This window comes from Sander lucioperca, chromosome 14 (genome assembly GCF_008315115.2).
Source record: "Sander lucioperca isolate FBNREF2018 chromosome 14, SLUC_FBN_1.2, whole genome shotgun sequence".
NCBI lineage: Eukaryota > Metazoa > Chordata > Actinopteri > Perciformes > Percidae > Sander > Sander lucioperca.
Window position 1 is genome coordinate 6,811,440 of NC_050186.1, and position 19,774 is coordinate 6,831,213.

A 19,774-nucleotide genomic window follows, 5' to 3' on the forward strand; every position below is an offset into this window, starting at 1 on the left:
AGAGAGAGAGAGAGACAGAGAGAGAGAGAGAGAGAGAGAGACAGAGAGAGAGAGAGAGAGAGAGAGAGGGAGAGAGAGAGAGAGAGAGAGAGGGAGAGAGACAGAGAGAGACAGAGAGAGAGAGAGAGAGACAGAGAGAGAGAGAGGGAGAGAGACAGAGAGAGAGAGAGGGAGAGAGACAGAGAGAGAGAGAGAATGGAATGGAAATTGATTTATTTGAAACAGGGACAATGCACAAATAAACATTAAACTTGTAATACAAGAGAATATGTCTTGGGCCAGGTTATAGCAACAATTGCTAATTTCCACCTGTAGTCCCTGGGCGGGTATGACAGTTTTAAAAATACATTTTTTTTCAAATTGAGAGAGAGAGATGTATTTCTTTCTTACATTTGACACTTACAATTTATATTAATATACTGTTGTTGTTTCTTTATTGACCCTAAACAAATTAATTATCACACACACACACACACACACACACACACACACACACACACACACACACACACACACACACACACACACACACACACACACACACGTATTGTTTTATATTTATAATTTTCTTGTTTTTATAAATTTATATATTTTGGTTTACTCAATGAATTGTATACAGTATTTTTTCATATCTTATTATTATTGAATTGTATTATCCTTGAGGCTTTGGCATTATGGTTTTCCTGACATTCATGCCAATAAAGTCATTTGTAATTGAATTTGAGAGAGAGAGAGAGAGAGAGGGAGAGAGAGAGAGAGAGAGAGAGGGAGAGAGAGAGAGAGAGAGAGAGAGGTGCGCGCCACAGTTAGCTGTTTCTGCGCGAAGGTATAGTCAACGAGATGACAGCGGTCCGTGTTTCCCGTGAAACCAAAAGTCATCAGTTATTTTTAAATCCATCCTTGAACACTAACTAAGTATTTTTGTTGCCTAAAGTTACGTGCCTAAAAAACTACGTGTTTAATAGAACTGTCTTCAGAAATCGACCTATAATGTTGTTGAGGTGTGAGGATGTGTTGCTGGGTCGCCCCATCTCTGTGTCCTGTGGAGACATGTCCATCAAAAAGTAATACACGTTTGGATGTGTGGTGATTTCGTTTGGTCTAACTTTAGCAATTAGTGGCTACTCGTATTAACGCAGCCACAGCAAGAATGAAACAATAGCTAGAGAGGGCCAATCGGGCGACTTGAGCCTGGCCTTGTGCATGGCCTCACAGAGGAAGTCAAGCCCTGAAGAAGAGGATGTATAAATGATCTGTGTTCTTCAAAGAGACACTTGTTACATGTCTACCCTACACATTCCTCAATTCATGTCGAGCTTTTCTCTTAACCTCAATGTGTTTCCTGTACGGTTTATTTTTGAACTGTCATAACTCTGACAAAAACGTTAAGGGACACAGAAAGCCAAATTATAAGTCAACAAGTTCAAGTGTGTTAGTCAGTGGCATCAGTAGTGTTCATGTGGGGGTGTGTGTGTGTGTGTGTGTGTTGACAGTGTAGTGTCAATGTTTTAAAATTTGTATTTCCTATTTCTCTCTTGCTTCCTCATTTTACTGTTTGAGTCTTATTGTAACACATTTACCGTGTGAAGCACTTTGTGACTTTGTCTTCTGAAGGTGCTGTATCATATTAACCTGTAGTGTAAGGTGTTGTGAAGTAAAAGATAAGTGACAAATCATCTCATCAAAGCGAAAGGGTTGCAGGAAGGAAGAGAGAGCGAGAGACCGAAATCTAGGCCTTTATAGCCTGAGGAACACTGGGCCCTGTGCTCCAAATCTGGCTGAAGGACTGCCATTTATATATATATATATATATATATATATATATATATATATATATATATATTAAAAAATAAATAAATAAATTATATATATATATATAATATTTTTTTTTTCAATTTAACCTTTATTTACCCAGGTAGGCCGATTGAGAACAAATTCTCATTTCCAACGACGACTTGGCCAAGACAAAGCATAAATGTGCGAGACAACATGAAGTTACACATTAAATACGCAAAATATAAACATACAAAATAAAGTAAAGAGTCTACCAAAAATACGATCAATCAATAAACACTGCAATGTGATGTCTAAGTAGTATGGCAGTAACGCAATACAATAGTCCAAGTAAAACTACTAGCCATCAGGCTTCCTGACTACCTTCACAAACAAAGAAAAGCAAAAAGCTCAACACATACACACAAGTGTAGGCAACGTAGAGCTGGAACAATTCCAGATGTTGCTGTACAATGAATTGTCTCAGAAATAATTGGGATCAACAATATAATTGTCTCTTTGTGTCTAATATACAAATATGTATTTATGTATTACTTTTTTTCAAACAAAGTAAAGTTTTGAATGAATCCCAGGATACATCTTTGTCATGTGACCCAGATAATATAATAACACAAATACAAAGCCTATGAAGTAAACCACGCCTCTTTATTATCATGAAACATTTTTTCTGTTTGTCGTTTGTGTTGCTATGAACATGTATAGGATCAAGTGCCAACAACTAACAATTGAAATAACAATAATAATATATACCAATAATCACTTATATAATTACAATTTGGCATATCTAAACAAAATCAACATGACCAGTCATACATACATACATACAGTCTTAAGACCTTAGCTCATGTTAGCAATTCATTGCTGTTAAATAAAGAAACCACGATTATGAGAAGAAATTGACAATTAGACAGCTATGTAATAATTGTTATAGGCCTAGGTTTACTACATAAGGGCCGTCACAGTCCTGTTCACAGTGTTTAACACATCTGTTAGCACACACAGTAGCTGTAACTCAATGTTGCAAGGGTTCAAAAACTGTGGACTTGAATCTGGGTTGAGCATCGGGGAGGGAAACAACTCTCCTCTCTCCATTGACTTGTATTGCGTGAAGGTTTCCTACACATCAATTCCGTCTGCTAGCCAACAACAGAAACATGCCTAAAAGCTGCTGTGTGGTGATACACACTACCAACAGGGTCAAGAACCCAGAAGTTTTTATAAGCTGCCGACCTGAAAAACTGAGTTTTATGAAGACAAAAGTGGAAACAGACGTGAGGAATCAGCAGAGAGAATGGGGAGACTGTGGGATCCTAGTCTATATCCACAGTGTTCCATGATCACTTCCGGGATTGCTCCAGTGCTGCTGTAAATTCTGCCAGATCAAGCTCTTTTTTGGCTGGATGTCCGTCCCCTTCCTCTTTCTTTGTGTTGGCGTTCTAACCTCTGGTGGATTTGTGAGGACTATGGTTAACTGCTCCTCAGATCTCTGCAGGGTAAATCCAGACAGCTAGCTAGACCATCTGTCCAATCTGAGTTTTCTGTTGCACGACTAAAACTACTTTTGAACGTACACGTTCCACCAAAACAAGTTCCTTCCTGAGACTATTTAGCAGAGGCACCGTGGCTCCGTCTGGAGCTTAGCACCGCCCAAGATGATTGTGATTGGTTTAAAGAAATGCCAATAAACCAGAGCACGTTTTTCTCCCATCCAGGAATGCTGTGTGGACTAGCCAGACCTTCTTTTGCAGCGCTGTGGAGGAAGGTCTGGCAATGCAAGACTAGTTTGAGGCTAACACAAATGTACGGTCCAGTCCCTACTGAACATGGAAGGACTGGAAGTTTGCATTTATGAATATAGTCATGTGAACTGGGCTTTATACACAACATCATTCACATCTATGAAGAAAGACTATAAATGATACTACATTCACACCCACAGTACTTTAACTCATTTTCTTCTTCTTGTGAGTGCAGGATCCGACAGAGAGATTTGAATGGATCCTATGCTCTGTGTTTGCTGCATGAAGGACAAGTCATGCATTATCGCATTGACAGGGACGGGTCTGGCAAGCTCTCCATCCCAGATGGCAAGAAGTTTGACACCCTGTGGCAGGTGAGCAATCATTTTTATATTTATTTATATTTATTTTCATGTTGATCTTTAACTATGACTCTCAGGATTAGCTTTAGGCTTTCCCAGCAGCTGTCTGAAGTGTTGTTCAGTGACTGCCACTAATTTGATTCTTACAGGAATAATATGATGTGATTTCATGGTTGTTACAGTTACATCCATTATGGACACTGTCTTGAAATGTGCTGAGCACATGCATACTACGAAGGCCAGGAGTCAGGACTCCTCCCCCCACCCCACCCCTCCTGAGAAATCTGTAACCCTTAGGCTACTCGTTATCCTTTTTCACATTTTATGTATTCATGCTTTCTCTACATTATATCACCCAGTATATCTGGTGCAATACCAACTCCCTTGATTTGATTATCAATGATTATCTTTTCAAGAAATGGTCAAATGTAAGGTCGGAAAGTGAAAGTTTTACTGTAAACCCTTCTTAGGCCATTAACGCTATAGTATGTAGTTTCTGTCTCCCCCATGAGGAATTCTAAGTAATGACAACAACACTGTCGGCGCATCCACATGATACAAGCCTTCTGTGATCATGCACCCCACACACGTGGCCCTAATCCTCTTCCATAGGTATCGGCTTTGAGTTTAGGTATCGGAATTGGGAAAAATGGTATTGGAACATCTCTACTTAATGCAGAGACATACGATTGATATCCATGTTTACATCTCACTCTTAGAAAGAAATTGAATAAGCCCATTTACCAAATTAAGGAACTATTTCTTTAAACCAACCCCCCCCCTCCTGCGCGTGCTTTAGCCGTGCTACTAGTACGTCTCTAAGAATAACAATGCTTCAGCAATGGAAGAAGTGTTCAGATCCTTTACTTCAGTTGTAATACCACACTGTAAAAAGACTCTGTTACAGTGAAAGTGCATTGAAGATGTTACTTCAGTAAAAGTGTGTAAGTATCATCATGAACATGTAGTTGTTGTATTAAACCATTGTGTAAAGTGTGAAGGATCCAACCAGTTGTGTGTTTAATGGTCTAATCATCTCATCTGGACTTGTAGCCGTTATATTGTTGACTAGTTTACTTTAGAATCAAACATCAGATTTTATAAACTACATGTGTTTAGTGTGCAGAAATCTTAATGTGTAAAGTAACTAGTAACTAAAGCTGTAACAGAGTAATGTAGTGGAGTAAAAAGTCCAATATTTCTCTCTGAAATGTAGTGGAGTAGAAGTAGAAAGTGGTATGAAAAGAAAAGACTCAAGTAAAGTACCAGTACCTCAACATTTGGACTCAAGTACAGTACTGGAATAAATGTACTCAGTTACATTACACCGCTGCAATGCTGTCATATCATTTTGGCTTCTGAAGGATGTTACAGACTTTACACTTTTACAGACTTTACACTTTTAGTCTTGTGTATTACTGATGCATTTATAGTGTGTGATATGTGATCTTCTCTCTTGGCCACAGCTGGTGGAGCACTACTCCTACAAACCGGACGGCCTGCTGCGGGTGCTAACAGTGCCGTGTCCTCGACCCGACGGGGATGGTAAAAACACTCACAGCTAATCCAAACATGTCTACAGAAAGACTCGCACTCAAACACATGTGTGCTGCACATGGATTAGTATCTAACAACTAAACGTTTAGGAATATATTCAAGTCTGATCCACATTTGTCATATGTTGTGTTTATAGTGCTGATTGGACGGCCACTACTCCCACGGGACCATCCTGGATTAAGTTCTGCTTTGGTAAATTGTGTGTGTGTGTGTGTGTGTGTGTGTGTGTGTGTGTGTGTGTGTGTGTGTGGTGTCAATTATGCATTTGCATATTCTCATGGTCTTGTGCCCACAGAAAACAGGACGTAAGCTCGTCCCATACCTGCCAACATTGATCATGTATTAATATTCATCTATATATATAGATATAGATAGATAGATAGATATATTTTCAATTACAACTTTGTGTCTGAAATGTTTGTTTGTTACTCTATGTTTTAGATTATGTTTGGTTTTTTTTAATAATAAGAATTTCATAGTTAGATCGAAACATGTATGTTTATCTTCTTGCATGGCTAATATTTGAAGAGTTGGTTCACCGAATCACAAAAAAAATACATTTTCTCACTTCCCTTTAGTGGTATTTATGCATGCAGACAGTTTTGGGTTTCTTTTGAAATAGAGATTACCGTAACTCCAACACCCCAGACTCATTTGTGTGCACAACATTTTTACATTTACCAGTTGTTGACCTTTCAACATACATTTTAGATAAACATATTTCTTGATTTCTTTCTTTCAACAAGTTGCTCAACAGATGAACAGGCTCTGTTATTTTTATGAACCCATCCAAAAACAAAACTGCAATCAATCAAAGCAGCTCATTTAGATGTCCACATGGAGAGACACCACTAGAGGGAGGTTAGCAAATACATCTTTTTATAATTTAGGGTGAACCAACACTTTTCTTTTTGTACAGTACAGTACTTATCTGTACAGTAAAATGAACATGGAGATGTTGTATACTGTATGAACAGTGTCTCTCTCATCCTGTTTGGAGCTAACCTTTGCCCTGAATCTGCCTCTACTGTACTGATCACATGCATGACCATTACATCAGCAGATCGTCCTCTGATAACCTTTCTGACGTTTTTTTTTTTTTAGCAGAATGCAGCAGGTGGGATCATCAACAAACTCAGAACTGTTCCCATACCCGGCCTAAAGAAGGTGCACTAACACTCCTCATAAACCTGTTGATCAATGTCTTGTGAAACCCCCCCGAACCCTTCCCCCTGTGTGATTTTGCTTCAGTTTGGAATGGATTCTTTGTTACTAACACAGCACAGTTTTCCTTGCATCTTTGTTCTTTTCTTTATCATGCCGCTTCTCCACACCTCTGACCATAGGCGTAATGTTCTAGAGGGTTACAACCCCCCCTCCCAATAATCAGAAGTGGCCTGTGCAAGCCCCCAAATATCTAATAATAATTTCCTTTATGTAATTAAAGACATTTGCACCATAAATCGATGCAAAAAATGGATTCACCAGAATGCAGGAAATGAAATGTTTGATACGCTCAAAATTTCAATTTTGCTCAAAACAAAAAAGATCTCCGCCCTTGCCTCTGACTGATCCCAGATCAGAGCAGATAGTTTCACAACTGGAGCTGGCTGCACACAGAAACCTATTCATTTTTCAATTCACTATGGTGACATCAAAGTCGTTGGCCTGCGATTACTGTGATAACACTAACACCATCTAGAGGTTACTCACTGCAGTTACATACTGAGCAGTTCCAGCAGTCTTGAGCTGTGTGCCATCCTTCTATGTGTGCATGACAAGACCAAACAACATTTCTGTCCTATCTTCCAAAGGCTCCTCCTGGGGGCGTGGGACATACTGTATGTTTCAAAGTGAACAGATCATTGAAATGAAGCAGTTTTGATGTGGGCTGAGGAACATTTGGACACTAAACTTGTTCCATAACCCTTCTTTAAACACATATGACTGAAGATGTTAATCCCATGCATCTATTCTCTTCCTCTACGGAGCCCCTAAAGGGACATGGGGATTACTATTTTTTTTTTTTTTTTTCGTGCTTCTCGTGAGCACAAGATACTTTTTGGTGCGCACAAGATACTTTTCTCGTGAGCGTGCGAAAATATCTCGTGCTCATAAGAAACCATTCTAAGGCTAGCAAAATTATGCTAACAAAGTACTGCTAACATTATGTGGCTAAAGTTAATATTTCACATTCACAGCATGAAATCGGTTAACAGTAACCCTATCATGTTTAAGTTTGTTGATGACACTATCAGGTACATTTCGTTTTCAGGAGGCTGAATACCTCCTCCTCAGCAGCCGTTCTGACTGGTATTCAGATTGGAAAAAATCTAACGCTCACGAGAAAAAATCCCCAAGTCCCTTTAGGTACTTCCTCTTAACCAGGATTGTCAAACTCATTTTAGATCACAGGCCACATAGAACCCAATTTGATCTCTAGTGGGCCGGACCAGTAAAACCATTGCCATGAGTCTGATAGTTGCATTCAATTCAATTAAATTTTCTTTATAGTGTCAAATCACAACAGGAGTTATCTCAGGACACGTTACAGATAGAGTAGGTCTAGACCACACTCTATGATTTACAAAGACCCAACAATTTCCCCCCAAAGAGCAAGCATTTAGTGGCGAGGAAAACGTCCTTTAAACAGGCAGAAACCTCAGACAGACCCTGAGTCTTGGTGAGCAGCCATCTGCCACTGCTGGTTGGGACACAGAGACACTGATACAGATATACAGATATGGAGAAATATGATTCATAATAATTATAGCAGTTGGTATAATGAACAGTAGCAATAATATTACTAATAAAGATAATAGAACTATGACTAGAAATAATAGTAGAAGCAGTGCAGGGTGTAACAGGGTGTTAAGCAGGACCACGGCAGCAGCTGCAAACAGTGGAGCCGAATATTATATTCCTTGAGCACTGAAAGAGTTACAACACGCATGGAGATGAGAAGGGTATGTATGGACTTATCTAGCTCTGGGGGATAGTCCCAATAAGTCGTAGTGTTCCTTTAAGGGGTTTCAAGGGTGAATGAGTTCTGAATATGAGGAGAACTACACATCAAATTCTAATGTTTTATTGAACCTAAACATTCAGATGGCAAATCTATCACTAGAACACAGGTTATAAACTAGCAGTGGCACCCTGCTTAATTCACTCAATGCAGATGACTTTTTAGCAGTGCACCATGTATGTGTTTTATGTGTTTTCACTCTGTTTTTCCTCTTAAACATTGTCTTCTCTGATCAACTGACAGAACCGGGGATCTCGACACAACACCACAGATAATTTAAATGCTTATGAAACCAGAGTGCCCAATAATCAAGCAGGCGGAAAAGGTAAGGACGTTTAAGCACACTTGTATTCAAAAGATTGCTAAGTTGCTGGTACATTAGTCCTACTGTAGCTTCCCTGCACTCTTAAGAGCTTCTGCTGTTACTTCGGTAGAACTTCTTAGGTAGGAGGCTGAGACACCAGAGACCACAGTGAATGCATCGCTCTCAGGTTTAAGAGGGAACTGTTAGTTAGAGAATGTTACTCTGGTTTACTTGCCAAAAAGTTGGTTCAAGCTAAGGTCACACCTCTGACTGGGCAGATAGCCAATCATAGTTTAGGATAATAGGGTGGCACTTTGGCTAGCCAATCAGATTTCAACTCCCTGGAGAAACCGACTGAGGCAGACGTCGTGACATTATGTATGTTTTGGAAGGCCCTGATGCACCATGCTGTCCTGCCAGCAGGGCAAAGATCAGAAAGTACTCATGACAAATTACTTGTTTTATCATTTAGGTTGGAAAAAACCAAACATTTAATGCAACACATTCTCACTCCCAACTTGTCAAATACTGATGCTTGGTCAGGACCCCTTTAGCATAATTTTGTAACAGGCTTGGTCGCGCGTCACTTTTAGGGCGTTTTCACACATACCTCATTTGGTCCGGACTTTCGGACTTTTCAGTTTGATCCGAACCAAAATTAGAGGTGTAAAACCCCACCCGGACCACGGTCCGGATCAAAAGACCAAATTTTGGTCTGACCAAAAGAGGTGGTCTCGGTCCGGACCAAACTGAACCATGGTCCGGTTCGTTTACAGTGTGAAAGCATTTTTTGGATGGTTCGGACTTTCGGACCAAATAGAAGAAGCTCTGGCAGGCTCTCCTTGTGTTACAAGACCGGGGAATAGCTCGGTGCTTAGCCTGTACATGAGAGAGTGACGGTGAATGCGCTCAGAGCAGACAGCTGTCGGCTATCAGAGCAGAGAATACATCAGCAGTTTATTTGTTAAGTGGTAGTAAATGTACAGTGTAGGTTTCTGTTTGTCTCTGAATAAATTCTCCAGAAAGTTCCAGTGTCTCGCTTCTCAACATCACAACAAAACAAAAAGAGCCGCGGCAGTAGAGGAGAGCAGCAGTCAGCTGAAAAAACTCCGACACAGAGAGAGGATACGAGAGGACGGGGAAGCCTGTCTACAAACCAATCAATTATAAGTATCTGGAGACGCAGCTCATGTATGTGATGACGGCAGGACGTAGTTTTGTCACGTAGAGATCTTTAGTGCGCTTGCATAACTGCAGTGTGAAACCAAAACTTACCGGATCAAATGTTACAATGTAACAAAAACATGAACCTTGGTCCGGACCTTCATGTGTGAAAACGCCCTTAGACAATAAACTGACATTTAATGAAAGTGCACAAAACAAGTCCAAAAAGTTATAGAAGAGGATGTTTTTTTCTAAGGAAACTCAATCATTTTAGAATAGACAGCTGTATTCTTCAGATGTTTTATAAAGCTCTCTTGCAGAGTGTCTTATCATTTGGCCTTATTTGTGCCTTTGGTAACATGTATATTAAGGACCAGAAGAAACTGCAACGAATTGTCAAAACAGCCAGTAAGATCATTGGAGTTGATCAGGTATCTGTAGCTCAACTGTACAATGACCTTAGTTTAAAAAAGACTGAACAAATTCTAAATGATTCAACCGACCCTCTTCATCAGAATTTCTTAAGAAGCAACAGGTCAAGTGGCAGACTCCTGCAAAGGAACATTAGGACTACAAGGTACAGCAAGTCTTTTGTGCCTACAGCAATTAGACTGCACAATAATAGACTTATAAGTTCTTAGGCATCTTAAACTATGAGCATATTGTATATATCAACACTCAACTTTTAAATACATGTTTGTCATGTTTCCTCAATGTTTTTTACTGCCTTGTCTGTCTTGTCCTTGTTTTCCTGTCTTTTAATGTTTTGTATTTATGTTTCTAAGGTTATGCAGTAGGCTGTATAACGATGGAGCGTGTAATGGTGACCACATGAATTTCCTACTTGTGGATAATAAAGTTTACCTTGACCTTGACCTTGACTTGACGCTTTTGCTCGGGACCCCTTGGCATAATTTATCAACGTGCAAGGTAGTCTTAAAAACAAAAAAAAAAAACAAAGTTTGTTGTTGCTTCCGGAAACAAACAAGTTTTGCAAGGCGAGGGACGTCCGGCGGAAGATCCGGCGGAAGATCCGGCGATCCGGTAAATAAACTGTTGTCGATCCAGACTACGTGCATGGTAAAAGCACTGGATGGGGTCAAAAAATGTATGTTTCAGTGACACGCAGGACATAACGGGACATGAACCCTGATCTCCTGGGTGGAAGTCCTGTGTTGTTTGACCCAACCTGCGTCCTTAGACAGATTTTTGGTCTTTTTTACTACCCCCTTTTTTAATGATATCTAGGTCTTCACTTCACATACAAGTTTGCATACTGTGCAAGACAGACTGATGTGTCAATCACTCAAATGTGTCATGGTCATTTCTCCATCAGAGGCCATGCCGATGGACACGGAGGTGTATGAGAGTCCATACGCAGATCCTGATGAACTAAGAAGTTCCACAGTGGATCGGAGCCAGCTCTTCTTGGAGGATGGAGAACTGGGCTCTGGGAACTTTGGTACAGTCATGAAGGGCATCTACAAGATGAGAAAGTATGCTAAATCACATAACATCACATTAAAGGGCAACTATTATATAACATGTTCAGGATTATACTTGCAACATGTTTATATGCTTTAATGTTTTTTTTCACCCTCTGAATGAGATGCTCTGTAGGAGCGCCTGTCTCTTTATTCTCTCCTCCCGAAAAAGCCCAGTCTGCTCTGATTGGCCAGCGTGCTTCCTGGAATCTCCGGAGCCTCCGCTCCGTGTTTCACTAGTTGAAGCTGGAGCTACTGCAACAGAGTATATAGCAGGACTTTGTACTGTGAAAAATCACCAATAAAGGCTTCTGAACCAAATATTACACAACCAGACATGTCCCAGCAGTAAAGTGACCGAAATTTGGGGAGAAATGACCAGCATTGGCCGAGATTACAGCTATGTTGCGTTAGCATGTAGCTACTTAATAGTTTGCCGTATGCTAACGTAAGTTTGTAATGGAACGAAGCAGCACTTTCTACTGTCAAAAATTGCAGATAAAGGCTTCTGAACCAAACACTACCCAATCAGACATGTTTCATGACATTTTTTACTGCCGTTAGCAATTGACACTAATAGAATATGGCAGCAATTTCTACAGTCAAAAAATTGCAATTAAAGGCTTTTAAACCAAATACTACTGACAGAAAATGTTTCAGCCAAGGTGATATTGTTGTTAGCATGTAGCTAGATGGGACAATGTTAACACCGCAGTGGCTTAAAAAGAAAAACTCCAGTCCTGCCTACTTGGAGCAGATGACCAATCATAGAAGGCCGGCTAAGAGTTGCGTAATACTTAGCCGAGAGTAGAAAAAACTGTTAAAACAAGAGTGTTCAGAATATTTGGAATTCTGAATGTTTTAGCTCACAGGGATTTGTCTCATTATTTGAAGTTTTGGCCACGTTTAACATGAAAATCCAACATTATAACATCGTAGATATGACAGAAAACATGGAAAAGCATAATATGTCACCTTTAAACCTCCGTACACACAACACCAACATCTCCAGTTGAATCGCCATATCGTATGTCATGATACCACGATTATGATTGCCCGATTATGATTGCCCGACCTCTGCAGATTGCCCGACCTCTGCAGACTTTACTACGCCAATATTTGCTGAGGCCGACCGAACAAAGCCTGGTTGCACAAACCACCTAGCTCGAAGTTACCAAGCTAGCAAAGACTAAAAGTCTAAGAAGCAAGCCTATATGCTACGTTGCTAGCCGGCTACCCCAGCCAGCACAGCACCAGCGGACACTGCAGGCTGGTGGCAGGTGGGAGTCGGGCGGACAGTAATCAGACCCCCGGTGCTGGGGTTTGTGTTGGCTGAATTTGAGTTGCTACAGCAGCTAACCAAAGGCCTCGCTTCTCAGTCAGCTACCACCACAAATAGAATGTAATTCGGTGGGAAACACTGTACTTAATAGATGTCTAACGAACAATTTGAAGCAAATCATTTAACCTGAATTTAGAGTACAATGACACATCCGCAATGAGATAATGTTAATAATCTTTAGAATATAACTCCCCACACCACTATTGCAAACAGTGCACATTTTAATGTTTTTGACACTGATGGTCTGCGGGGGACTAAAACTGTGTGTAACGTTAACGACAGTGCTGTGAAGATTATTATCTTGAATATGACTGTTGAGAAATAATAATGCTAACATATACTGTAAATAAAATGATACTAGAATTTCACTCAGCAAAAAAACTGGAACACAGACTTTTTAAACGGTCTGTTGGTACAATTAGTACAAATACATCAAAGCCATATTATTTGTCCAGTATTTGCATGAAAAGTTCCCCACAAGGCACAAACGCACAAACACGGCCCAGAGGTCAAATGCCTCAGCTGAGCTGACAGCTAGTGGTTCCCCCTTGTGACGGCAGCCACCTACCAGTCAAAACAGCCATTCCCTTAATTATGCAGAACTTTAGCCTTAATATACGGGTTTATAAATAACGCGTGAGTTATATAAAAATTCTGGCCAGTACAGTTGTCATGAAGGGGGAAATTTGTTTTTTGTACCAGACTGTAAACATGTTTAATTCATTTGTAAAGTTGGGCATTTTAACATGGGGATCTATGGGGATTGCACTCAACTGCAACTTTACAGGCGTGTTTGCGCTGTAATGTCATTATCATAATATCAATATCTTTTGTGAATCGGAACTTATGACTTGAGCAGATAACGGTTGCAAGTGATGGGCAATTCATGTATTGATCTTTTGACTCAGTTTGTGTACTTTTCTACCCCTTATTCCACCCTTTGTTGCATTACTGATTATATGCGGATGATCCTTTTTTGTGTTGTCTAAAACATGTGGCGTACTGGCCAACATTTCTGTAAGGTGCATCTGTGTGGTGTGGCGCATCCATCCTAATGCTACCCCTTCCCATGTACTAGGACAGAGAAGCCAGTTGCAGTCAAAATCCTGAAGAATGATGATAACCTCCAATCAATAACCGATGAAATGCTGCGAGAAGCCAATGTCATGCAACAGCTGGACAACCCTTATATCGTCCGGATGATCGGTATATGTGAGGCAGAGAGCCTCATGCTGGTCATGGAGCTGGCCGAGCTGGGACCACTCCACAAGTTCCTGCAGAAACACAAGTATGTACTCGGAGGCATAGTGATACACACCTATGGCAGTGTATGTTCATTCCTAGAGGCTAAGGACGTGATGTCCTCTGTGGATGTCCCCTCGCTTTTTAAAATTCCATTTTACTCTGAATTGAACATCAAAGATAAGGCAGGACAGTGCACTTTGTATTAAAGTTGCAAATTTAAATGTATTATCTGTAGTTAAGTATAGGGACTCTATGGGCCATAAGGAACCTAAACATGCAAATATATTTACATAGCATTTCCATTTTTAGTTATACTTCAGTTATCATGAAAAGCTGCACAATTAATTTCATGATAATAAGTTACATTTTATTTTGTCCTCAAAAAACTGTCCCACTATATACATATATATTTATGCTGAGCCTGGGCCCAACCCACATAGACTGTTATTCCAAAGTATTAAAAAGACCATACACTTATGTTAATTTGTCATGATAGTGCAGGTGGTTTGAAATTGAAAGGAATTGCAAAAGTGCAGCGGTTCAGTTGGACTCCTCCCACAGTCCGTGCACTTCAAATGAATTGGGAATAATAAATGATTGAGGACTTGTCAAAATGAAAAATGTAGCGTTTAGAACTAAAGTTTTAGTTTAATTCAGATGGCTGTGAAGCAAACATTTCAACTATAATTAAAAGCCATTCACAATCGCCTGGAAAGCTCACATGGTAGAGCGCGCGCCCATATATAGAGGTTTACTCCTCGACGCTCAGACCTGCAGCCCTTTGCTGCGTGTCATATACCTGCTCTCTACCCTTTCATGTCTTGTCATGTCATGTCAAGCTGTCCTGTGGAAATAAAGGCCAAAAAATGCCCACAAAAAATAAGATAGCAAAAAACTTAAAGCCATTTACACTTTGATATTGATAAACCAGTTTTAAAAATGATATTCAGAATTGAAGTCATCTCAAAAGATTGTTAGTGATCAGCCTGTCATCTTTATATTTTGAGGTTTACAGTTAAAAAAATTAGAATAACAGATACTTACTACTTATAATTAAACAATTAAGATAAACAATTGATCATCTTTAGGCAAACAACGGTGAAGAACATCACGGAGCTGGTCCACCAGGTGTCTATGGGGATGAAGTACCTGGAGGAGCATAACTTTGTCCACAGAGACCTGGCTGCCAGGAACGTGCTGCTGGTCACGCAGCACTACGCCAAGATCAGCGACTTTGGCCTCTCCAAAGCTGTCGCTGAGGAGCAGAACTACTACAAGGTAACAGCTGGGAGGCTGTGGGCCAAGCATGAAGCACAAATAAATACATATTTCTTTTTCTTACATGATCTGTCACTGTTATCACATCAAATCTTTATTTCATATGATGAAATTAAGCAGATGTATTTGCACCAAAAGTCTTGATGGTCCACTGCATTGGTCCCTTTTATATGTGCATTAAAGTAAGCCCATACATGCAAGCATTAAAATTACTGCAATATTAACAAGCGCCTAGTCTTGCATTGCCAGACCTTCCTCCACAGTGCTACGGAGGACGGTCTGGCTAGTTCTAGTCTATATCGATGTTGTATGGACTAGTCAGACGGAGCCACGGTGCCTCTGCTAAATAGTCTCAGGAAGGAACTTGTTTTGGTGGAACATGTGTACGTTCAAAAGTAGTTTTAGTCGTGCAACAGAAAACTCAGATTGGACAGATAGTCTAGCTAGCTGTCTGGATTTACCCTGCAGAGATCTGAGGAGCAGTTAACCATAGTCCTCACAAATCCACCAGAGGTTAGAACACCAACACAAAGAAAGAGGAAAGCCGGCCGAAAAGAGGGACATCCGGCCAAATTTCCAGCAGCACAAGAACAATCCCGGAAATCAGAGATCTTCAACAGGGGATCTGGGACCCCTAGGGTCCTCAGATGTCTTAACATGAATCCAACATATATATCAGCAAATATAAATCCCCAGTGATGATAGGCTTACTGGCCTATAGGTAAGGTAGTCACTGAGGTAGCCATCCACAGATACAGCTCATCCTGAGGATTCACTGTGACACATGATGATTTATAAAACCATGCCAACAATTATTATTTTAATAGCTTAGTATTATATGCACTAAAAAGGTATGTGGGGGCGATCACGGAAGGCTTGTATCATGTGGACACACCGACAGTTTTGTTGTTATTACTTAGAATTCCTCACAGGTGTGACAGAAACTACGCACTATAGCTTTAATATGCAACTTCATTTTATACAATAAATGTAGTAGGGGCTCCCTGCGCCGCCTCTCTCTCAGTTAGGGGCCCTTGGTTTAAAAAACGTTAAAGACCCCTGCCGTAAATGAAACGTCGTCGATATAGACTAACATGCACCTATCTGCTTCCTTGTGTGTCTCAACTTGCTATGAGCATATTGTAAACATCGCTGCTCATCAGTTGGTCACAGTCAGTCAAAACAGGAGATCTGTGCTTGCTCATCAAACAAAAGAATATGAGAATGAGCCTTAGAATAACTGCCAGAATCCCAAAATACAGCACACTGCATTCTGAGGCTGGAAATGATCAATATAAGCTGAAGTCCTAGCCACTAATGTTTTGTGTGTCTCCTCCTCCAGGCCAAGGGTCATGGGAAGTGGCCAGTGAAATGGTACGCTCCTGAGTGTATAAACTACTTCAAATTCTCTTCCAAAAGTGATGTGTGGAGCTTCGGGGTGCTCATGTGGGAGGCCTTTTCCTACGGCCAGAAACCATACAAGGTAGAAACATCTCACACCAGCCGGAGACATGACAACGCTTTGTTCACACATCATATCACTCACGCAGTGGGGGAAGTAGTATTCAGCTCCTGTACTTAAGTAAAAATACTAATACCACACCGTAAAAATACTGTAGTAAAAGGCCTGCATTGAAAATATTACTTAAGTAAAAGTCTGTATCATTATGAAAATGTAGGTAAAGTGTTAAATAATTGTAGAAAGAGTAAAGGATCCAACCAGTTGTGTGTTTAATGGTCTAATCATCTCATCTGGACTTGTAGCCGTTATATTGTTGACTAGTTTACTTTAGAATCAAACATCAGATTTTATCAACTACATGTGTTTTGCGTGCAGAAATCTTAATGTGTAAAGTAACTAGTAACTAAAGCTGTAACAGATGAATGTAGTGGAGCAAAAAGTACAATATTTCTCTCTGAAATGTAGCGGAGTAGAAGTAGAAAGTGGCATGGAAAGAAAAGACTCAAGTAAAGTACAAGTACCTCAACATCAGGACAGTACTGAGTAAATGTAGCTAGATTCTAGATGCTAGAAGCTACATTCCACCACTGCTCACACACTCACTCACTGGGGGATAACAGCAGCAGTAGTTTGACCTGCAGATGTAGAAGTAAAAGTGCATGCGACCTTTTTTTTTATTTTTATTTTTTTACGGTTTTCACCGGCGATCCAGAATAAAAAATCTGCAGACTTTAGTTTTTCTGCATGGGCTGGGGATGTGTTAACATTCTGAGTTTTATTTTATTTTTTTAAATTTGTTTTAAATTCTGCACCTGCCCATTCCTGTGGTAATTGGTGTTACATGTGTGCCTGATGATGTCACCTTTAATCTGAATGCTCCGCTGTTCACAGGGAATGAAAGGAAATGATGTCATGCAGATGATTGAAAGTGGAAGTCGAATGGATGCCCCGCTCAACTGTCCACCAGAGATGTATGACCTCATGAATACCTGCTGGACATACAAGTAAGTGACAAGTTACTCTTTAAGTCAGGGGAGTCAAACTCAACGTCACTAAGGGCCACATTGGAAAAAGAGAATCACATCAAGGGTCAGACGTGTAGAGATTACTGACATGCTTTAATTTAATCGAAAGTCAAACATCTTTGACTATATTTTTGCATGTCTCATATGGCTTTCTTACAGTTTGGCTGACATAAAGCAGTAAAAAAGTTCCTTAGCCATCGTAGAGTTTAGCAAATCATGAAAAACAAAGATTAAATTTTTTTTGACAGCATCCTGTTTCACAGCCTGAATATGTAAACTCTCATGTTCTGGGGGAATTTCTGAGTGTCAAAGTCGACGAATCTGCCAAAGTCTGCTTTGAGTGTCGCGTAATTGCAGTTTAAAAGCACTTTCCCGTCTTTTTGGTTTGGCGCACATCTAGGTGGACCAAAACGTATTGTGAACCAAAATTGATATGTGGGCCATGATTTCGAAATGTGCGAGGGACACATGTGCTCTAAGTCATCACACGGAATAATAAGGGCAGCTCGCGTTTCATTCATTGTCTCATTCTGCTGTTTTCATGTCTTACAGGTTGGATGAAAGGCCTGGATTCTCCGTTGTTGAGCCGAGACTACGAGAGTATTATTACGACATTTCCCAGTGATTCTTCACATGGATGTTATGAGAGAACCCAAACTATTGGTTGATGAGAAAAGCTCCATTTAATCGCGTACGAATGACTTGTTTCGTGTTATGAAATATAAATGCTGTTGTAGAACATTGACTTCAACTGGAGGAATAATTCTAACTTTTAAACATATACCATAATTATGCAAATGCCATTTATTTTATTACTTTTCTCGTTCATTCCTGAATGTATACAATGTGGAAGTTGTAATAAATATATCCAAGTCTATCCTATTTTATGAACACACATTCATGTTACATCTTGTTTCATAAACATATATCTACTTTATTTAATCAGGAAATCACATCAGATCAAGATCTCATTAGCAAGTGAGGCCTGAGTACAAAGTGAAATATCACACAAAAATACAATTAAATGAAAATAAGAAAATATTGTAATATCAAGACAAGTAGACAGCAGTATGCAGGCATACTTGGAAAAAATGTATAACAGGATTTCCTACAAATAAGAATGAAAAATGTTTAAAACCCATTCATGAAAAAACAACACTAGAAAGTGAATTGTATTCAAAATGACATTGATGCCAAAACAAAGACGTATGACTACACTATGTAAAACAGTCACAGTTGACCCTCTGAGGTCTAAGGGCATTTGTAGATATCTAGACGAGAATTCTAGAATTCTCGTCTTAAGGGTTTTTGTATCTAACCTGATCCCCTGATGTGTTTCATATCAAGATGTTCAGAAAAAACTCAGCTTTCTGGAAAGTGAGACCCAAATTTGTTCCAGAGCAATGTGTTAAGAGATAATTTGGCCCTAAAGCATAAATATTTCTCAAATCTCTTTAAAAATATACCTACAGTACACTAAATTATTTTGGTGCTTGAAATGAGTTTACAAAAGCCTTGGGTTCACAACATTTTGTAATATCACTTTCTGAGTAGGAGCGTTGTCAAATATGGTTTGTATGAGGTCTCTAATCAGAATTTTGAATCGACCCGTTGGTATCAGTGCATCCATTTTTAGATTACTCTGTAAATCATTCCAGAGAAATGGGGCAAAATATCTAAAGGCTGCCATTCCAAGATTACCTGGATTCATATAGCTGCACCATTACAATGAATTTATAGTTCAACCCAGAATCCCAAAATCCTGTGGATCCACGTCCTGTGGTTATCAGTAGGATGGGTGTTTCGGTACTCACATATGAATAAATTCCATCATTGTGACTCATAAATATGTATATTTTATCATAACTTTATTGTGTACCAACCAATACAGGCTTATGCATTTTTTTCACTTATCTATGATACAAAAAGACTGAGATAGAATATTTGACAAACAAAATACAAAATAACTTCAAATAATTAAATGAACTACCTT

At 39.7% G+C, this 19,774-nt stretch overlaps 1 protein-coding gene across 3 annotated transcripts in view; it reads left to right on the forward strand.

Annotated features, from left to right (window-relative positions):
* syk (spleen tyrosine kinase) overlaps positions 1–18,672 on the forward strand; it is a 55,907-nt gene extending 37,235 nt beyond the window's left edge. For 2 of the 3 annotated variants that reach the window (XM_031282192.2, XM_031282184.2), the window contains exons 5-15: positions 3,769–3,907; positions 5,362–5,440; positions 5,589–5,644; positions 6,557–6,619; positions 8,721–8,802; positions 11,282–11,441; positions 13,850–14,059; positions 15,105–15,294; positions 16,637–16,777; positions 17,648–17,760; positions 18,334–18,672. In XM_031282192.2, coding sequence (XP_031138052.1) covers positions 3,769–3,907; positions 5,362–5,440; positions 5,589–5,644; positions 6,557–6,619; positions 8,721–8,802; positions 11,282–11,441; positions 13,850–14,059; positions 15,105–15,294; positions 16,637–16,777; positions 17,648–17,760; positions 18,334–18,406 — 1,306 coding nt within the window. In that variant the 3' untranslated portion in view covers positions 18,407–18,672. The remainder of the gene's footprint in view (positions 1–3,768; positions 3,908–5,361; positions 5,441–5,588; positions 5,645–6,556; positions 6,620–8,720; positions 8,803–11,281; positions 11,442–13,849; positions 14,060–15,104; positions 15,295–16,636; positions 16,778–17,647; positions 17,761–18,333) is intronic. The other variant, XM_031282202.2, reaches the window with a different exon arrangement.
* Positions 18,673–19,774: the final 1,102 nt, after the last annotated feature.